At 42.7% G+C, this 15,649-nt stretch overlaps 1 protein-coding gene across 1 annotated transcript in view; it reads right to left on the reverse strand.

Moving 5' to 3' along the window:
• The window catches only part of CCDC93 (CCC complex scaffolding subunit CCDC93), a 95,318-nt gene that overhangs the window by 63,952 nt on the left and 15,717 nt on the right, over positions 1–15,649 (reverse strand). The window contains exon 7 of the mRNA XM_081096413.1: positions 6,013–6,113. Within this exon, the coding sequence (XP_080952539.1) occupies positions 6,013–6,113 (101 nt within the window). The remainder of the gene's footprint in view (positions 1–6,012; positions 6,114–15,649) is intronic.

The raw sequence follows: 15,649 nt of genomic DNA on the forward strand, positions 1-15,649 counted from the left end.
CGTGACTCCGCTGATCCCGGGGCATGAGGCCTCGTGGCTCCGCTGATCCCGGGTTCGGGAGGCCTTGCGGCTCCACTGATCCCATTGCTGGGAGGCATATTACCCTTTTACTATACAGGATAGAGGCCTGGTGCACGGGTGGGGGCCAGCTGGTTTGCCCTGAAGGGTGTCCTGGATCAGGGTGGGGGTCCCGCTTGGGTGCCTGGCCAGCCTGGGTGAGGGGATGATGGCTGTTTGCAGTTGGTCACACCCCCTTCAGGGTGGGGGTCCCCAATGGGGTGCCTGGCCAGTCTGGGTGAGGGGCTGAGGGCCGTTTTCAGGCTGGCGGGTGACTGAAGCTCCCAATCTCTCCTTTTTTTCTTATTTTGGGATTTATTTACCTTCTATGGCTGTCACTGGAACTTAGAGCCAGCTTTAGCTCTGAGGCTCAGCTCCAGCTCTGAGACCTCGGCTGCTGAAAGCAGGTATCTGGCTTTGTTTGGGTTCTATAATTGAAACACTGTTGCAACTCCAGCTCGGCTGGCTGGCTGAAAGCATGGGGTCTGTTTAGCTTTTATAATTGCAACATTGTTTCTTAGAGTGCAAGCTCAGAGCCCAGCAGCGGCAGGTGGGGAACCTTGCTCCTTCATCACTGGAGCAAGCAAGCCTCCTGTTCGCTTCAGCTGCCTGGCTGCCGGCCGCCATCTTGGTTGGCAGTTAATTTGCATATTTCCCTGATTAGCCAATGGGAAGTGTGTCAGAGGTACGGTTAATTACCATGTTTGTCTATTATTAGATAGGATAATAGCCCATTATGGATAAACCACATTTTGTTTACCCATTCATCAGCTGAAGGATATCTGTGTTGTTTTGTTTTGACAACTGTGAATAGTGTTATTATGAATATTCATGTATAGCTTCATTCACTTTTGTATTCCCAGCACCTACTAAAATGCCTGACACATAGTAGGTACTCAATAAATGTTTGCTGAATGAAGACTCCAGATGATTTTTCTAAAAGCTTCCTTCTCTATGTGACATTATGGCAATGCTTCCATTATGACAAAGAAGAGCTAGCTGCCTTCAGTTGCCTATTAATGCATGCCTCATTGTATGCACTTAACTACTCTTCCAATGGTGTTTAAGCTTCACCAGAACATGCTATTCCCTTTGTGGCCCATCATCCCTCACAAAGAGCAGGGGGAATTTCAATTTACTTCTATACAGAAGCATTTACTTCTCTTTATCCTCTCCCTAGGTATGCTGCTCTATCCTACAACCCCTCTTTCCTCTTGCCCAGTCAGGCTTACCCTTTCCTCTCTAGAGCCAACTGAGTTGCAGTGCCATACGCTCAATCTGTTCCTGCCTTCCCCTTGGCTAGCTCTGACTTATCAGCTTTGCTGATGTCCTACAATGTCAGCATCAACAGAGCTCTAGCCTTCTTACCTAAACCTAGTAGTTGTCTTTAACATCAAGGATGTACATCTTCTAGAATACTAGTAGCATATTCCAAAAGAAATATAATGAGAGTCACATATATAACTTTAAATTAGTAGATTCATATACTCTGACAATAATGAAACATATTCTAATAACTAAGTCAAGCATGGATTTTAAAATTTAAAATGAAAATTCTGTTCGTAAGCCACACTAATTACATTTCAAGTGCTTAATACCCACATGTGGCTAGTGGCTACCTTAACCGAATGTCACAGTTCTAGAAAACAAACTAATCTTCAAGAACAATTGCCCTAGGACAAATTAAGACATATCAATCTATCTGGAATTTGAACAAAACAGGTATAAGAAAGCCTTAAATACTAAGGACTGTGAACTCTGTTCTTTGTTCATTCAAAAAGCATTTACTATATACCTTCCATGAGCATAAATAGGCCTCACTATCATACGGGACACACTAAGTACAGAATGACTTCAAGGCAACTCAAAATTAAGCCTCAAATAGTGTGGAATAGGCTAACTCCAGTATCCTAGTGATTGGGCTTCAAAATTGCACTTGCAAGTCAATATACTGCATATAAAATGCATTTCCCCAAAATGGCAGTTTTATATTATGGTTAAGTATTTAAGCCAGCTTCCAAAAGTTGATTGGGACCATAATAAAATAAAAATATTATACAGTTGCAATTCTGTTTACGTCTAAAATAAAAACTATGAATCTTGTTTTTCTAACACCATAACATTTAAACAAATATATCCAAACATGTTTTTAACAGACACACAATCCTTAAGGCCTTCAGTATGATTGACCAGGCTCAAAGTCCAGACTTGTTTGAGCAATGAAAGTCAAAAAGGGGGAGGAAGAAGCTGGAATGCTGACCTCAAAGCCAGGTGCACTGTGGGCCAAGGCCAGTGGTCGGCAAACTGCGGCTCTTTGGCCCCTTGAGTGTGGCTCCTCCACAAAATACCGACTTCTGCCCATGGGCCATGAAGTTTCAATCGCACTGTACGTGCGCGCCCGTATGTGGTATTTTGTGGAAGAGCCACACTCACGGGGCCAAAGAGCCGCATGTGGCTCACGAGCCGCAGTTTGCCGACCACGGGCCTAGGCTGATGTGTGACAAGAATACTAATGAAAGATGAGGCATTTGTATTTCTAGGTGGGAATGAGTAATTAGGGGTGCACAACAGTGAGGCGAGAGGCAGGATGGAGCATGAGTCTCAGAATCAGCAAGGGCCAGCCTGCTTGAATGGGAAAGGGAAGGAAGACTATTAAGACTTCCCATAAAAGGGCTAGAGCAGTGGTTCTCAACCTTCCTAATGCCGTGACCCTTTAATACAGTTCCTCATGTTGTTGTGACCCCCAACCATAAAATTATTTTCGTTGCTACTTCATAACTGTAATGTTGCTACTGTTATGAATCGTAATGTAAATATCTGATATGCAGGATATATTTTCATTGTTACAAATTGAACATAATTAAAGAATAGTGATTAAGCACAGAAACAATATGTAATTATGTATGTGTTTTCCGATGGTCTTAGGCGACTCCTGTGAAAGGGTCGTTCGACCCCCAAAGGGGTCGGGACCCACAGGTTGAGAACCACTGGGCTAGAGGGAGGCCTAGTCCTCGGAGTAATGAGTATATAGAGACAAAGATAACTGAAAGGGAGGCTTAGGAATCTTCATTTGAATCTAAAGATCATATTTAAGGGAATTTTAGAACTGAAAACTGCTGCTGCTACTGCTATTGCTGGGGCCTAATAGTTAACATCTACTGTTTGCTACAGAGGACAAACTGTTGAAAGCTCTTCATATAATTATGTAACCCTCATTTAGTGGTAAAGATCCCACTGTAGTGGGAAGTACTGAATAGAACTGTGAGGAAAGAGACTCATAGCCAGAAAGGAGGGAAGGGGACTTCTCCAGAATGGGGAATAAGACGCACACTTGTTGGGTCTTTAAGTTTTATCTAGTTTGCTCTGTCAGTTTAATAATCACTGTCTTCTTGTTTAGTCTCAGACCAAAAAACAAAGACTGTCCTTCTAAAACTAAGAGCCAAACTCTCATTGGAGGCTCAAACAATAATATTGTAGATAATGATAATGACATGTTTTTGGACTCCAAGAAACCTGATTGCAAGTCCTAGTTTGAGACTCTTAAGAGTTAATAGCTGACCTTGGAAACATTATTTTTTAAACTTTCTGAATGCTGTCTTTATCATTCTCAGAAAGGGACATAAACTAAATAAATTATAAAAATGTAATCAGAATTTTTCTTCCCCATCTCTCAAAAACTTACCATTCCTTACCAGCAAAGCTATAAAGAAAGCAAAATAATCCCTCTCCTAAAAAACAAAACCAACAAGCCCTCCATCGTACCTACTTAGGCTTAGAAGGCATGACCCCACCAACAGGAACTAAGACTGGTATTGAGACACTGTTCTTTCTTACACTCCAAATTTGCGAGGAGTCACAAACAAAACCTTGCTCCCTTCCCTAAAGAAAGACAAGCTAGACTCTGCCTCACACTGGCCCAAACACTCCTGAGGATGAGCAGGAATGTCCTAAATTTACCCAGGATAACAACTATCATCTATGACATACGCAAAAGATCCAATGTGAAACTGAGTTTCAAAACAAAATAGAATATTAAAAGTTGTCAGCAAGGTCTCCATGAGGTGGACAATTGACTGAATCTCTGACTCCTTTTCAGCCCCAAGAATGTTGGCGTTTCCATGATAATGGGCCAATTGAAGTATGAACGATACAAACTAACAAAAGCCACAACATTCCCCTAAGTCAGCGGTTCTCAACCTGTGGGTCGCGACCCCTTTGACAGTCGAACGACCCTTTCACAGGGGTAGCCTAAGACCATCCTGCATACATTATGATTCATAACAGTAGCAACATTACAGTTGTGAAGTAGCAACGAAAATAATTTTATAGTTGGGTCACAACATGAGGAACTGTATTTAAAGGGCCAGACGGTTGAGGACCACTGCCCTAAGTACTCCTTGGCTCTGGAACATGAGGCCACAAGCAGGTGCCTCTCCAGCTCTGGCTCTCCCTAAGCAGTGCAGCCTCACCTGCCCACCTGCAGCTGGGGCTTGGCTGGAAAGTGCCTAGGGCATGCAACCTGTCCAATCGCAAAGGGTACAACTCAGAAGTGCCCCACATTTGTTTTTTTGCTATCTCAAAATTCTTTTTTTTTTTTTTAAATATATTTTATTGATATTTATTACAGAGAGGAAGGGAGAGAGATAGAGAGTTAGAAACATCGATGAAAGAGAAACATCGATCAGCTGCCTCCTGCACATCTCCCACTGGGGATGTGCCCGCAACCCAGGTACATGCCCTTGACCGGAATCGAACCTGGGACCTTTCAGTCCGCAAGCCGACGCTCTATCCACTGAGCCAAACCGGTTTCGGCTCAAAATTCTTAATATTAATCATTATTAATAATTCTTAACAAGGGGCTCTGCATTTTCATTTTATACTGGGCCAGGCAAATTACGTAGCTGGTCTGATATGCCTCTCTCAGAAGAGTTCAAGTCACAGCAGCAACTGGTGAGCTGAGCAGGCAGCCATCACACCTGGCTTAGGGCCAGAACTAACAGCTTCCTTTGAATGAAACAGACTAGCTTCATTCTCAGGAAGGAAGGACTTGACCCCACACAATCCCCCCCCCCCAAAATCAAAAACATAGCAATAGCAATTCCATTTGAAAGATGGAATACTTAAGCCAATTAAGCCTAGTATCCTCTGGTTCTCTCCAGGACCTAGAAGAGGAAGCCATGAGAGGCTCACTCAGGGAGATGCTAGTGGCAGTGCTGTTAGTTCCAGCCACCCGGTGGGTTGGGTTACTCAGCAGAGCAGCACACAGCAAACACTCCCAGCACAAAGGAAAGAAACCAAGGAGACATACTCACATCAAGGAGTCAGTTACCCTAAGTAGAAAATGCAGGACATAAATGAAGGTTAATACCCAGTGTCAACCAAAAAATTCAATGGGGAGAAGTACTTCCTTATGTGCATGTGTAATTAGTAAAAACTGAAGATATAAAATAATAATTGTTTTTTTAAAATAACTAGAATGTTTTTAAAAAGTGACAAAACTACTTCTGAATTCTTTATTTTCCTAGTCAGGACAATTCTTCAAAGGAAACCAAAATTATTATTCTAACACTTAAAGTAAAACTGTTCAAAACTCTTTAGTTTACCTGGAGATTTTATCAAATGGTAGAGATCTGAAGGGCAGACCACCCTCAGCCTCCACAAATCCCCCAAATTCCCAAACCCCAAGGAAAGCGGAGCTAGGGCCCACAGTTACACACACTCCAAAAGAGGAGTTTCAAAGATTGGGCCTCTACCATCACCAGGGAAGTAACCCCCAGAAACTTGGGTAATTCAATACCAGAGAGAAAAGTTCCAGATGCTGAAAAACTTAGGCCCAAAATAGTAAATTCAATCAGGTAAAAGCCAACCAAACTAATTCCAATGAAGAAATTCAAAATAGCTTTTCTTTTCAGTGGTTTTATAAAATAGGCACTGTAGTCAGCGTCCCATTCATACCTGCCATATTCCAAAAGTGTAGCATGGATTCGAGATTCTTCATCGAGCAGCTCCTCTGCTCCTTGCTGCCGTTTGTATTTCCGACGGGGCTTGTAAACATCCTAAGAAGTGTACGAGACAGAGGAGTCACTGAGTGTGAGAAGTCTCTCACACGGAACTGGGTGCTGAATGTGAACATCCAGTCAGGGAATGAGTCTTGTCCCCATCACAACAGCAGGTACTCAGAGGAACTGCCTTCAAGGACGCTGCTCCTTCAACTTTTATATAGGTAACCAATATTTCCACCCAATCTATTGCTTGTCAACTTTGTTATAACTTGGTGTTTTCTGCCCTAAGACATTTTAATCTTTTATGTAGTCAAAATCATTACTTTATAGCTTACTTCCTATCCAGGGATTGTGGAAAAAAGCTGTCTGTTACTTTTACAGGCTACATTTAGCCTGTTCATCTATTCATATTTTGAGTGGGAGTAGGCATAGTGAAAGGTAGGGATCTAGCTATTTTTTTCTGAATGGGAAATTAAGAATCCCAACATCATCAATTTAAGTCCATCCTTCCCCCGATTTGAAACACACACACACACACACACACACACACACACACACACACACCCCTTCCTACCTTCTAAACAAGTATATGGCATGTAGTAGCATGTACTCCATTAATGTAGGTCTTCACCCCCCAGATGACCTGGGTTGTCATTCTACCCTAAATGAATGCTCTTGACTGACAAGCTGGCAGTCAAATAATACCTTAGCAATATTTGCTCAGGCCTCTGGGTCCAGGTAGATAGTTGTTTGTACAAGCAATGTATTCTAGTTGTGTGTCCCTGGACCTTGCTTCTCCGGTAGGAGAGTTCACCACATCTGTTTTCTACCTGGACATCATCAGGTTTCTCCAGATAGTGACATTTTTATTCTAATTAGAATTGTTTCCTCCTTGACATTATTTTAGTTTTTATTATGAAATATTTCAAACAGAAAAAAATTCTTTCTGTACCATATACTATATAATTTCAACAGTTTTGTGGAATAGGGTGTGAGATGATGCTAGAGAGTTGTTCTTATAGCTTGCTACCACAAATATTTTCTGGTTTGCTACTGGTGTCTACACGAACAGGAAGCTATAAATAATATAAAACAGATTTATGGGGAAATGAAAACTATAATGAGCCCATATGACGTCAGTTACTGCGTATGCTTTAATTTCCACTGAGCTCTACTATTATAGCTCTACTATTATAGCAGTACTATATTATTGGGCTTAACTGCTTTCTTCCTTAATTACCACTGATAGCGTCAATGACCCAAGACAGGAAATTGAATTCTTCGAAAAAAAAAAAAAAAAAGATTGACTCCAAAACGATAGTATACTGAATCAACAACAGCTACTATGACCTTTTATTCTTCCAAACAATGACAATTTTGGATTCTGTTTAATTATTCCTTTTACTTTAAAGCATCTCATAAACATTTTAAAATTATAATTACCCTGAGATAGAGGCAAGGCAGATGCTAGTCCCTCCACTTTACTTTTGAAGAAGCAGAGATTAAATAATGTTCAGGATTGCCAGGAGAATATTGGGCCTGGTTCTAGGTACTCTGCTGGCCCCAAGGTTTTCCCATTACACTTACTTGGTTCTGATGGGCATTCTAGTCACCCACCTGCCATTTCAGCTGAGCCCTCTCATGAGACTCCCTATACAATATGAGACTGCACATGAATCATTACAATGACTTGGACCTAATAATAATAGTAAAACTGACCTAAAAGCAGAGGTTCCAGACCAACCAAAAACCATTGCCAAGTCACCCTGTAAAGCAACAGGAACCAGGAACACTGATGTCTCGTCCTGTCTCGTACTAACTAGCTGCATGACCTTGGGAAGGTTCCCTCAATGGGTCTGTTTCCTCATCTTTAAACTGAGGACTGGATTAATAGGTCTTGAAGGAGAATCCCCGTCTCTCAATCTTTGTTATTTTAACCCTGTAAAGATACTGACTTGGGCCCTAGCTTGTTTGGCTCAGTGGATAGAGTGCCGGTTCAAAGATTGAAGGGTCCCGGGTTCGTTTGTGGTTAAGAGCACGAACCTTGTTTGCAGGCTCCAACCCTGGCCCTGGTCGGGGCACATGTGGGAGGCAACCAATCGATGTGTCTCTCTCACATCTATGTTTCTCTCTGTCACTACCCCTCGCATCCACGCTCTCTAAAAATCAATGGAAAAATATTCTTGGGTGAGGATTAACAAACAAACAAACAAACAAACAAGATACTGACTTGGTTAACATAATCCCACCAATAATATAAAGTGAGATTAATAAAAAACAACACACCCATGCTTTACACAGTTGTGCTCTTACAAAGGCATGCAAAATCAACTTATCTTTTGCCATTAACAGGAGTAGCAACAGTAATGGCTATTGAATGCTAGGTATGTGCCAGGCATTCAATACCTGTGTGGGCTATGGCCACCTCATGGTCCTATTTTTTTACTTGATGAGCCCCTGATCTGTGGAATCCCTGACAAATGAAATGTCACTTTCACCTCAGCTCCTAGAGAGCAGTGTGGTTCGTAGTGAGTCCTCAATTAGTCTTACTAAATGAAGACATGGAGTCAGGCAGACAGAGCTTAGTCCTGACTCCATAATTTACTACCTGTCTGACTTTGGGCAAGTTACTTTAACCTCTGTGGCTTCCCATCTATAAAATAGGTATAAGCAGAGTGGTTGTGAGCGTTAATTATTTAACAGTACCTGGCATACAGTAAGGGCTAAGATACATATAAATGGATATTATTAATAAAATGTGCTAATATTATTTTACTATATTGCACATTTATATTTTATGTGCTGTATGAAAAGGCCCTCCACATGGCAGAACACACTGGAGTAGTAACTTTAAACGACATTGTCTCTTAGGTGATCCGATAAGTTCAGCAAGGCATTTCCTTTCAACTGGACTTGAAGCTTTAAGAAGTCTTTTTTTTTTTTTCCTGTTCCCTCTATAAAATTCTAAGCATTCCCCAAAATGCTCAATAAATAGTAACTGAATACCTTTTGAGGCTCTGGGTAAAAATTCACAGGCACTCTTCCCTCAGGGTTACAAGGGAGTCAGACCCTGCCGCACAGGACAGATCTTTAGGAACATGAGAGGCTGCCAGCTCCAAAAAGGAAGTAGGCTGTCCACCAGCATGCTAGGTGAGACAAGTGAGCCATCACGCTGTGAAAGTGGAAGGCGGTGAGGAGAGGCCTGCCTTGGGTGGCAATAGTTTCATTTTCTTATGTCCTTTGAAAATACCACCTTCCCTGAAGCAGGCCTTTTACAGACAGCTAGCTACTGTGTGAAAGGAGATGTGGCACAGTCAAGGAGGTAACACATTTCAAAGAAGAAACAGAAGTACTGAGGATAATCCCTAGAAGGAAGAAAAACGAGGCCAAAAGGTGATAAACTCAAGTTACAGTTCACAACAGCTTTTCTGCCTGGCAATCTGGCAAAAGGTACTAACAGCCTTAGGCTTAAAACCTTTGACCCAATTCCACTTCAAGGCAGGTATTCTAAGTAAATAATTAAAGATAAAAGAAAAAAGGAGCTATGAGGATGTCCTACATCATGCCCTCCCCAAACTAAGCTAATTAAATTAGTAACACACAATGAATAATCTACAGACACTAAAAATGTGAGGGAGGTATATTTATTGGTGCAAAGATAGCCCAGCTTATATGAGCAAAATAAGACTGTACCAAAACAGAATATCCTATATAATAAAAGGCTAATATGCCAACAGACCAAATGGCAGAATAACTGAACAACCAGTCACTATGACGTACACTGACCACTAGGGGGCGTGTGTGGAACATGGTAGATGTTGGCTGCTGCAGGATGGTGGAGCAGGTGAGTGGGGGCACCAGACCAAGCCAGGGCGCCACTGGTCGCGGTCATCAGGGTGAGCCTCTGCTGGTTACTGAAAATTCTTTGCTCCTGCATGCCGCAGTCCAGCCTGGCACTCGCACCTGCTGCCGGCACTGGCCCCACTTGCACCCTCTGCTGGCACTGGAGCCACCACTCGCAACCACTGCCAGTGCTCTGCGCCAGTCCCGATCACTTGGCACCATCAGTGGGTGTGAGCAGTAGTTGCCGGCCCTGATCACCTCTGAGGGCTTCTTCACCTCCCCCTGCTCCTGAGGGGCGATTGGGGCAGCAGCCGCTGCTCGCACCTGCTGATGGTGCTGGCCCCACTCGCACCCATTCACTCTGGCCCCAATCACTCTGCATTGTCAGCGGGTATGAGCGAGGCTGGTGCCGTCAGCTCATAGGAGTGGTGGAGGCAGGAGCGGGGCTGCGGGTAGACAGGGGACTGGGGCTGTGCCAGGAGAGGCGGGGCGGGGGTGCAGAGGATGGGCTGAGACCCGCCCTGTGCCTACTGCAGCCTCACGGCTCACAGTTCCTTTCAAGTGCACAAATTCGTGCACTGGGCCTCTAGTACAGTAAAATACTGTTTTTCTTTTTTTGCGTTTTCTAATTCTCTATATTGATATCCATAATTCTGTATTTCCTACTTAGAGTATCAGTGATTATCCCTGGCTGGTGAGATCATGGGTGATATAGCTTTGTACTTTTCCTCAGTTTCCTAATTTTTCATTATTATTAGTAGTGCTAGCATAAAAGAAAATAAGTTCTTTAAAAACAAATAATCATGCACCCCCCCCCCCCAAAAAATGGATGGGCTATATGACCAAGGACAAATGTAAAAGACAGAATGAGTCCTATAAGGTTGGCTAAAGACAAGAATAAGTTACATGCTTTGAAAAATATTAAAATGTTTATAATTTATTTTTTAAGAAGAGGTTATTTCTATGCAAGAATAAGTAAACACCTGCTGGTTGAAGCACAATGGTATCACGTTAATTGATGAAAAAAGAAAATATGACAACTTCCATTTGGCAAACATTCTCCAGCTGGAGAAAGGGTCTTCAAATGGGAACAGTCAGAGTAAATGTCCTATAAATGACTTCTGAGGTGGCAGTGGAGCTCCCAATCACTTGGGTGATGTGTCTGAGTCTCTGGGACCCAGATGAACAACAGCCCAGAGTCCTAAAGTCAAGAACAGTATTGCAAAATTGGTGCCAAGATATGTGGGGAATCAGAGAGCAGGTAAGGAGGGAGAAAACTGGACAAGTACCAACATCTATTGTGTTGGAGGAGGAGTCAGTTATAAAATCAAAATTTGCTGCCTCTTCCTAACTCTGCAACTATGTAGGAATTACTAGCCCTTCTGAGCTTCAACTACCTAATTATGAACTGCAAATAATAATATATAACTCCCCCTGTGTTGGTGAGGAATTAGGCACTCAATCAATACACGGGTGCTGCATACATTTTATGGCTGGGCCTAGAAACTAGGGACCTGTATGTTAGACCTTACTTTAATCCTTAAGTTAGCATTCACAATTTAAACTTTGAATTTTAGGCTAGTCAATAAGTTGTAGGTAAGAAATTCTGATGAGGCACCTGAAAAGAGACTGGGAAAAGACTGAAGGAATAACCCATTCAGAACCTGAGACTTCCAAAGAGCCACAACTTCTGGTTACCTAGGAAAAATTTCATCCCCTTTATTGAGGGAAGGATCCTCCTTGGGAAGAGTGACAACCAACAAAAAGCAGCAAGCTCTTTCATTTCTTATGCTGACTCACAGAATGAGCCCGTGACATGCACTGCAGGCCTGAGTCTCCCTGGAACTTCTGGGACTTGTTTCAAGGCTGCAAGGAAGCCCTTGCAGAGTTCCAGGGTTGGAGGAATGAAAGTTAATGATAATGGAGCTCAGCTGAGAAACCTAAACATCTGGAAGTGAGGTCTATTTTCAATAGCTAGGGAGAGAAGAAAATAAAACCCATGGCCTGGCTCTGGTCAGCTATAGGAATACTTCCTGCTAAATACCATTCCTGCTAAAACTGTATAATAATCAACTGATGAGTTAGTTCACACATAAAAAAAAGGAAATAAACTAAGCAATACAAACTATCCAAGAGACTTGTACATATTTTTTTTTCATTTTTTCCTTATTTTTTTTAATATATTTTTTATTGATTAAGATATTACACATGTGTTCTTATCCCCATGTTACCCCCTACCCCCCACCCCCACCCCCCGCTCATGCCCTCACCCCCCCCCCCCCATCGTCTGTGTCCATTGGTTAGGCCTATACGCTTGCATATAAGTCCTTTGGTTGATCTTTCCCCATTACCCCCACCCTCCCCTACCTTCCCTCCAAGGCCTGACAGTCCAATCAATGCCTCTCCGTCTCTGGATCAGTCCTTGTTCAGCAGTTTGTTGTTCATTATATTCCACAAATGAGTGAGATCATGTGGTATTTATCCTTCTCTGACTGGCTTATTTCACTTAGCATAATGCTCTCCAGTTCCATCCATGCTGTGGCAAATGGTAAGAGTTCCTTTTTCTTCTTCCTCTTCTTAAAGAATACCTTTCAGCATTTCATATAATGCTGGTTTGGTGGTGATGAACTCCTTTAGCTTTTTCTTATCTGTGAAGCTCTTTATCTGACCTTCTATTCTGAATGATAGCTTTGCTGGATAAAGTAATCTTGGTTGTAGGTTCTTGCAATTCATCACTTTGAATATTTCTTGCCACTCTCTTCTGGCCTGCATGGTTTCTGTTGAGAAATCAGCTGACAGTTTTGTATGGGTGCTCCCTTGTAGGTAACTGACTGTCTTTCTCTTGCTGCTTTTAAGATTCTCTCTTTGTCTTTTGCTCTTGGCATTTTAATTATGATGTGTCTTGGTGTGGTATTTTGGATTCCTTTTGTTTGGGGTTCTCTGCGCTTCCTGGACTTGTAAGTCTATTTCTTTCACCAGGTGGGGGAAGTTTTCTGTCATTATTTCTTCAAATAGGTTTTCAATATCTTGCCCTCTCTCTTCTTCTGGTACCCCTATAATTCTGATGTTGGCACGCTTGAAGTTGTCCCAGAGGCTCCTTACACTATCTTCATATTTTTGGGTTCTTTTTTCTTTTTCGGTTGGGTATTTTTTGTTTCTTCGTATTTCAAATCTTTGACTTGATTCTTGGGATCCTCTTGTCTGCTGTTGGATCTCTGTATATTATTCTTTATTTCAGTCAGTGTATGCTTAATTTATAGTTGGTCTTTTTTCATATCCTCCAGGGTCTCACTAAATTTATCGGCGGTTTCCATAAAATTCTTGAAAAACATTATAAATGTGGTTTTGAACTCTATATCCAGTAGTTTGCTTTCCTCTACTTCTGTCATTTGTGACCTGTTTCTTTGTCTCCGCATTTTTTATGCTTCCCTGTGTTGGTAGTGTGGTTTTGTGTGCTAGGTGTCCTGTAGGGCCCAGTGGCTCAGCCTCCCCAGTTACCTGAGGTGGACACTCTTGGTGCACCCCCTTGTGGGCTTTGTGCACAGTCTTGTTGTAGTTATGCCTTGATCGTTGTAGGATCACTGGGAGGAATTGACCTCCAGGCCAATTGGCAGTGAGAATCAGCTGTCTACAGTGGGAGAACTTCTGTGCTGGAGACAACCTTAGGGGCAAGACTTGCTTCAGTGGGGCTTTGGTGCTCACTGAGTCTGCCCCCTGAATGTGTCCCTTATGGATCTGAGGAGTTGTAATCTGGATGATCCCACTCTGACCACTGGGTACACTGGCTCTTGGATCCAAGGAGGTGCTAATTTAGCCTCTGCCTGAGGTTACCCAGCAGGAGCTACGAAGAGAACTGCAGATTCCCCTTCCTTTTTTGGAGTTTGGAGGTGCCCAGATGAGGCCCAGCTGTGAAGCAATGTAAGCTGCTGTGGGGCCCTGGGCCTTCTCTTGGAAGTTCTGGGTCTGTCTGGCCCAGCTGCAATTTGTTAGGTAATATTCAGGTTGCAAAGGGCCAGGGCATTCATATGCAAAAGCCTCTGCTGCAGCTTGGGTGGGGCAGGGTTTCAGGGAATCAAAGGGTGGAGCAAGCAGCTATGGCTGATCCTCAGCCCTGCCCTAAGGGGCCCCGTGTCTCAGTGTCCTGGTAATCGCTGCACGCACCTCTGAGGGAAAGCTGCCCTAGAGTTCCGAGTTCTGCCCGCTGCCAGACAGTCCGGTTTCTCCCCGTATGAATCCTGGGTCCCCAGAGTCTTCCCGGAACCAGAGTTCAGAGCAGTCGGGAGCTCGTGACTCCCTCCCGATTCAAAAAGACAGCCGCGTCCTCAGGTGCCAGCCCCTTTCTGCGCGCTCGAGCCTCAGTACCTCTGCACTTTATTTCCGCACCTCCTCTGAGTCTCAGTGTGCTTTTCTCTTTCCTTTTCTCAGTAGAATTTTCACTCAGCCAGCCTTCCTGTAGTTCTGGATGATGTCCGTTTTGTCTTCTCGTTGTATTTTTGAAGTTGTTGTGGTAGGCAGCAATTTCCTGTGTTTACCTATGCCGCCATCTTGGTTTCTCCCTATCTTATTATTTTCTAATCAGCTGCAAACATCTTTTTATCTAGAGATTCACAGCACAGTGGTTTGCATTGTGGCTCCATCATCACCAATGTGACTTTGGGTAACTTATATAACCTCATGGCTCCTATGTTTGAGTAGGTAATACACAAATTTACTATAAAATTCAAAAAGAATTTCCCTTCTCTTACCCTGGCTCCCCAATCAGAGGTAATGCTTGGTTCTCTCATCTTTCCAGATATGAAGCATCATTTAAAATTAGGGAAAGCGACAGCATACCCAACCAACTGGTTATTATTTGTCATGACAAATGCTGTTAGGAAAAATTTTTAATAGCTTAAAGACTGTGTTGATAAGTGAAAAAAAACCCTATAAAATTGTATTTAAAGTACAATTCTAATTCAGTATAAAAATGCATATTAAAAACATGAAAGAAATACATCTGACAATCAAAAGTGGCTGCTTCTGCATTGTGAGATTAAGGTTGATTTTCTTCCCCTGCATCTGTCAACCTTAAAAAAAAAAAAACTTTAAAGAAATTCTAAACTGAACACTTATTTCACAACCAGGAAAAATTTACTCTATGTCACGTTATGTGCTCTTTTTCTTATTATTTAACTAGTGGCCCGGTGCACGAAATTCATGCACTGGAGAGGCGGGGTGTATGTGTTGGTCCCTCAGCCCAGCCTGCACCCTCTCCAATCTGGGACCCCTCAGGGGATGTCCAACTGCTGGCCTCATGGCCCCCAACTGCCCTCCCCTGCTGGCCTCATGGCCCACAACTACCCTCTCTGGCCCGTCTCCTGGAAGGTCTCCCAGTCTAATTAGCATATTACCCTTTTACTAGTATAGATACTGCTACCAATTTTGAAAACAGTGTCTGGCTGCAGAGTACAACTATATTAAAGGTTTTCATTCCCTCCATTTCCAAAATGGAATTGATTAAAGATACAAATTACAACTATAAAGTGAGAAAGACACTTTTTGTTTGTTTTAAACAAGCACTTCACATCTTTCATCATCAAATGATTGTTCTTGGGAGACCCACACTTATTTATTTTTTCCCCATACTTATTCTTAAAGTGAAAAATGTGCAAAATAACGCTATAAATTATTTTCAGAAGAGAATTTACACCCAGGCATTGAGGCTTCATTCCCATCACATCAGGTAGGAAAGCTAAGAGTGAGGTGGG

This window comes from Myotis nattereri (genome assembly GCF_964212035.1).
Source record: "Myotis nattereri genome assembly, chromosome: 7".
Lineage (NCBI taxonomy): Eukaryota > Metazoa > Chordata > Mammalia > Chiroptera > Vespertilionidae > Myotis > Myotis nattereri.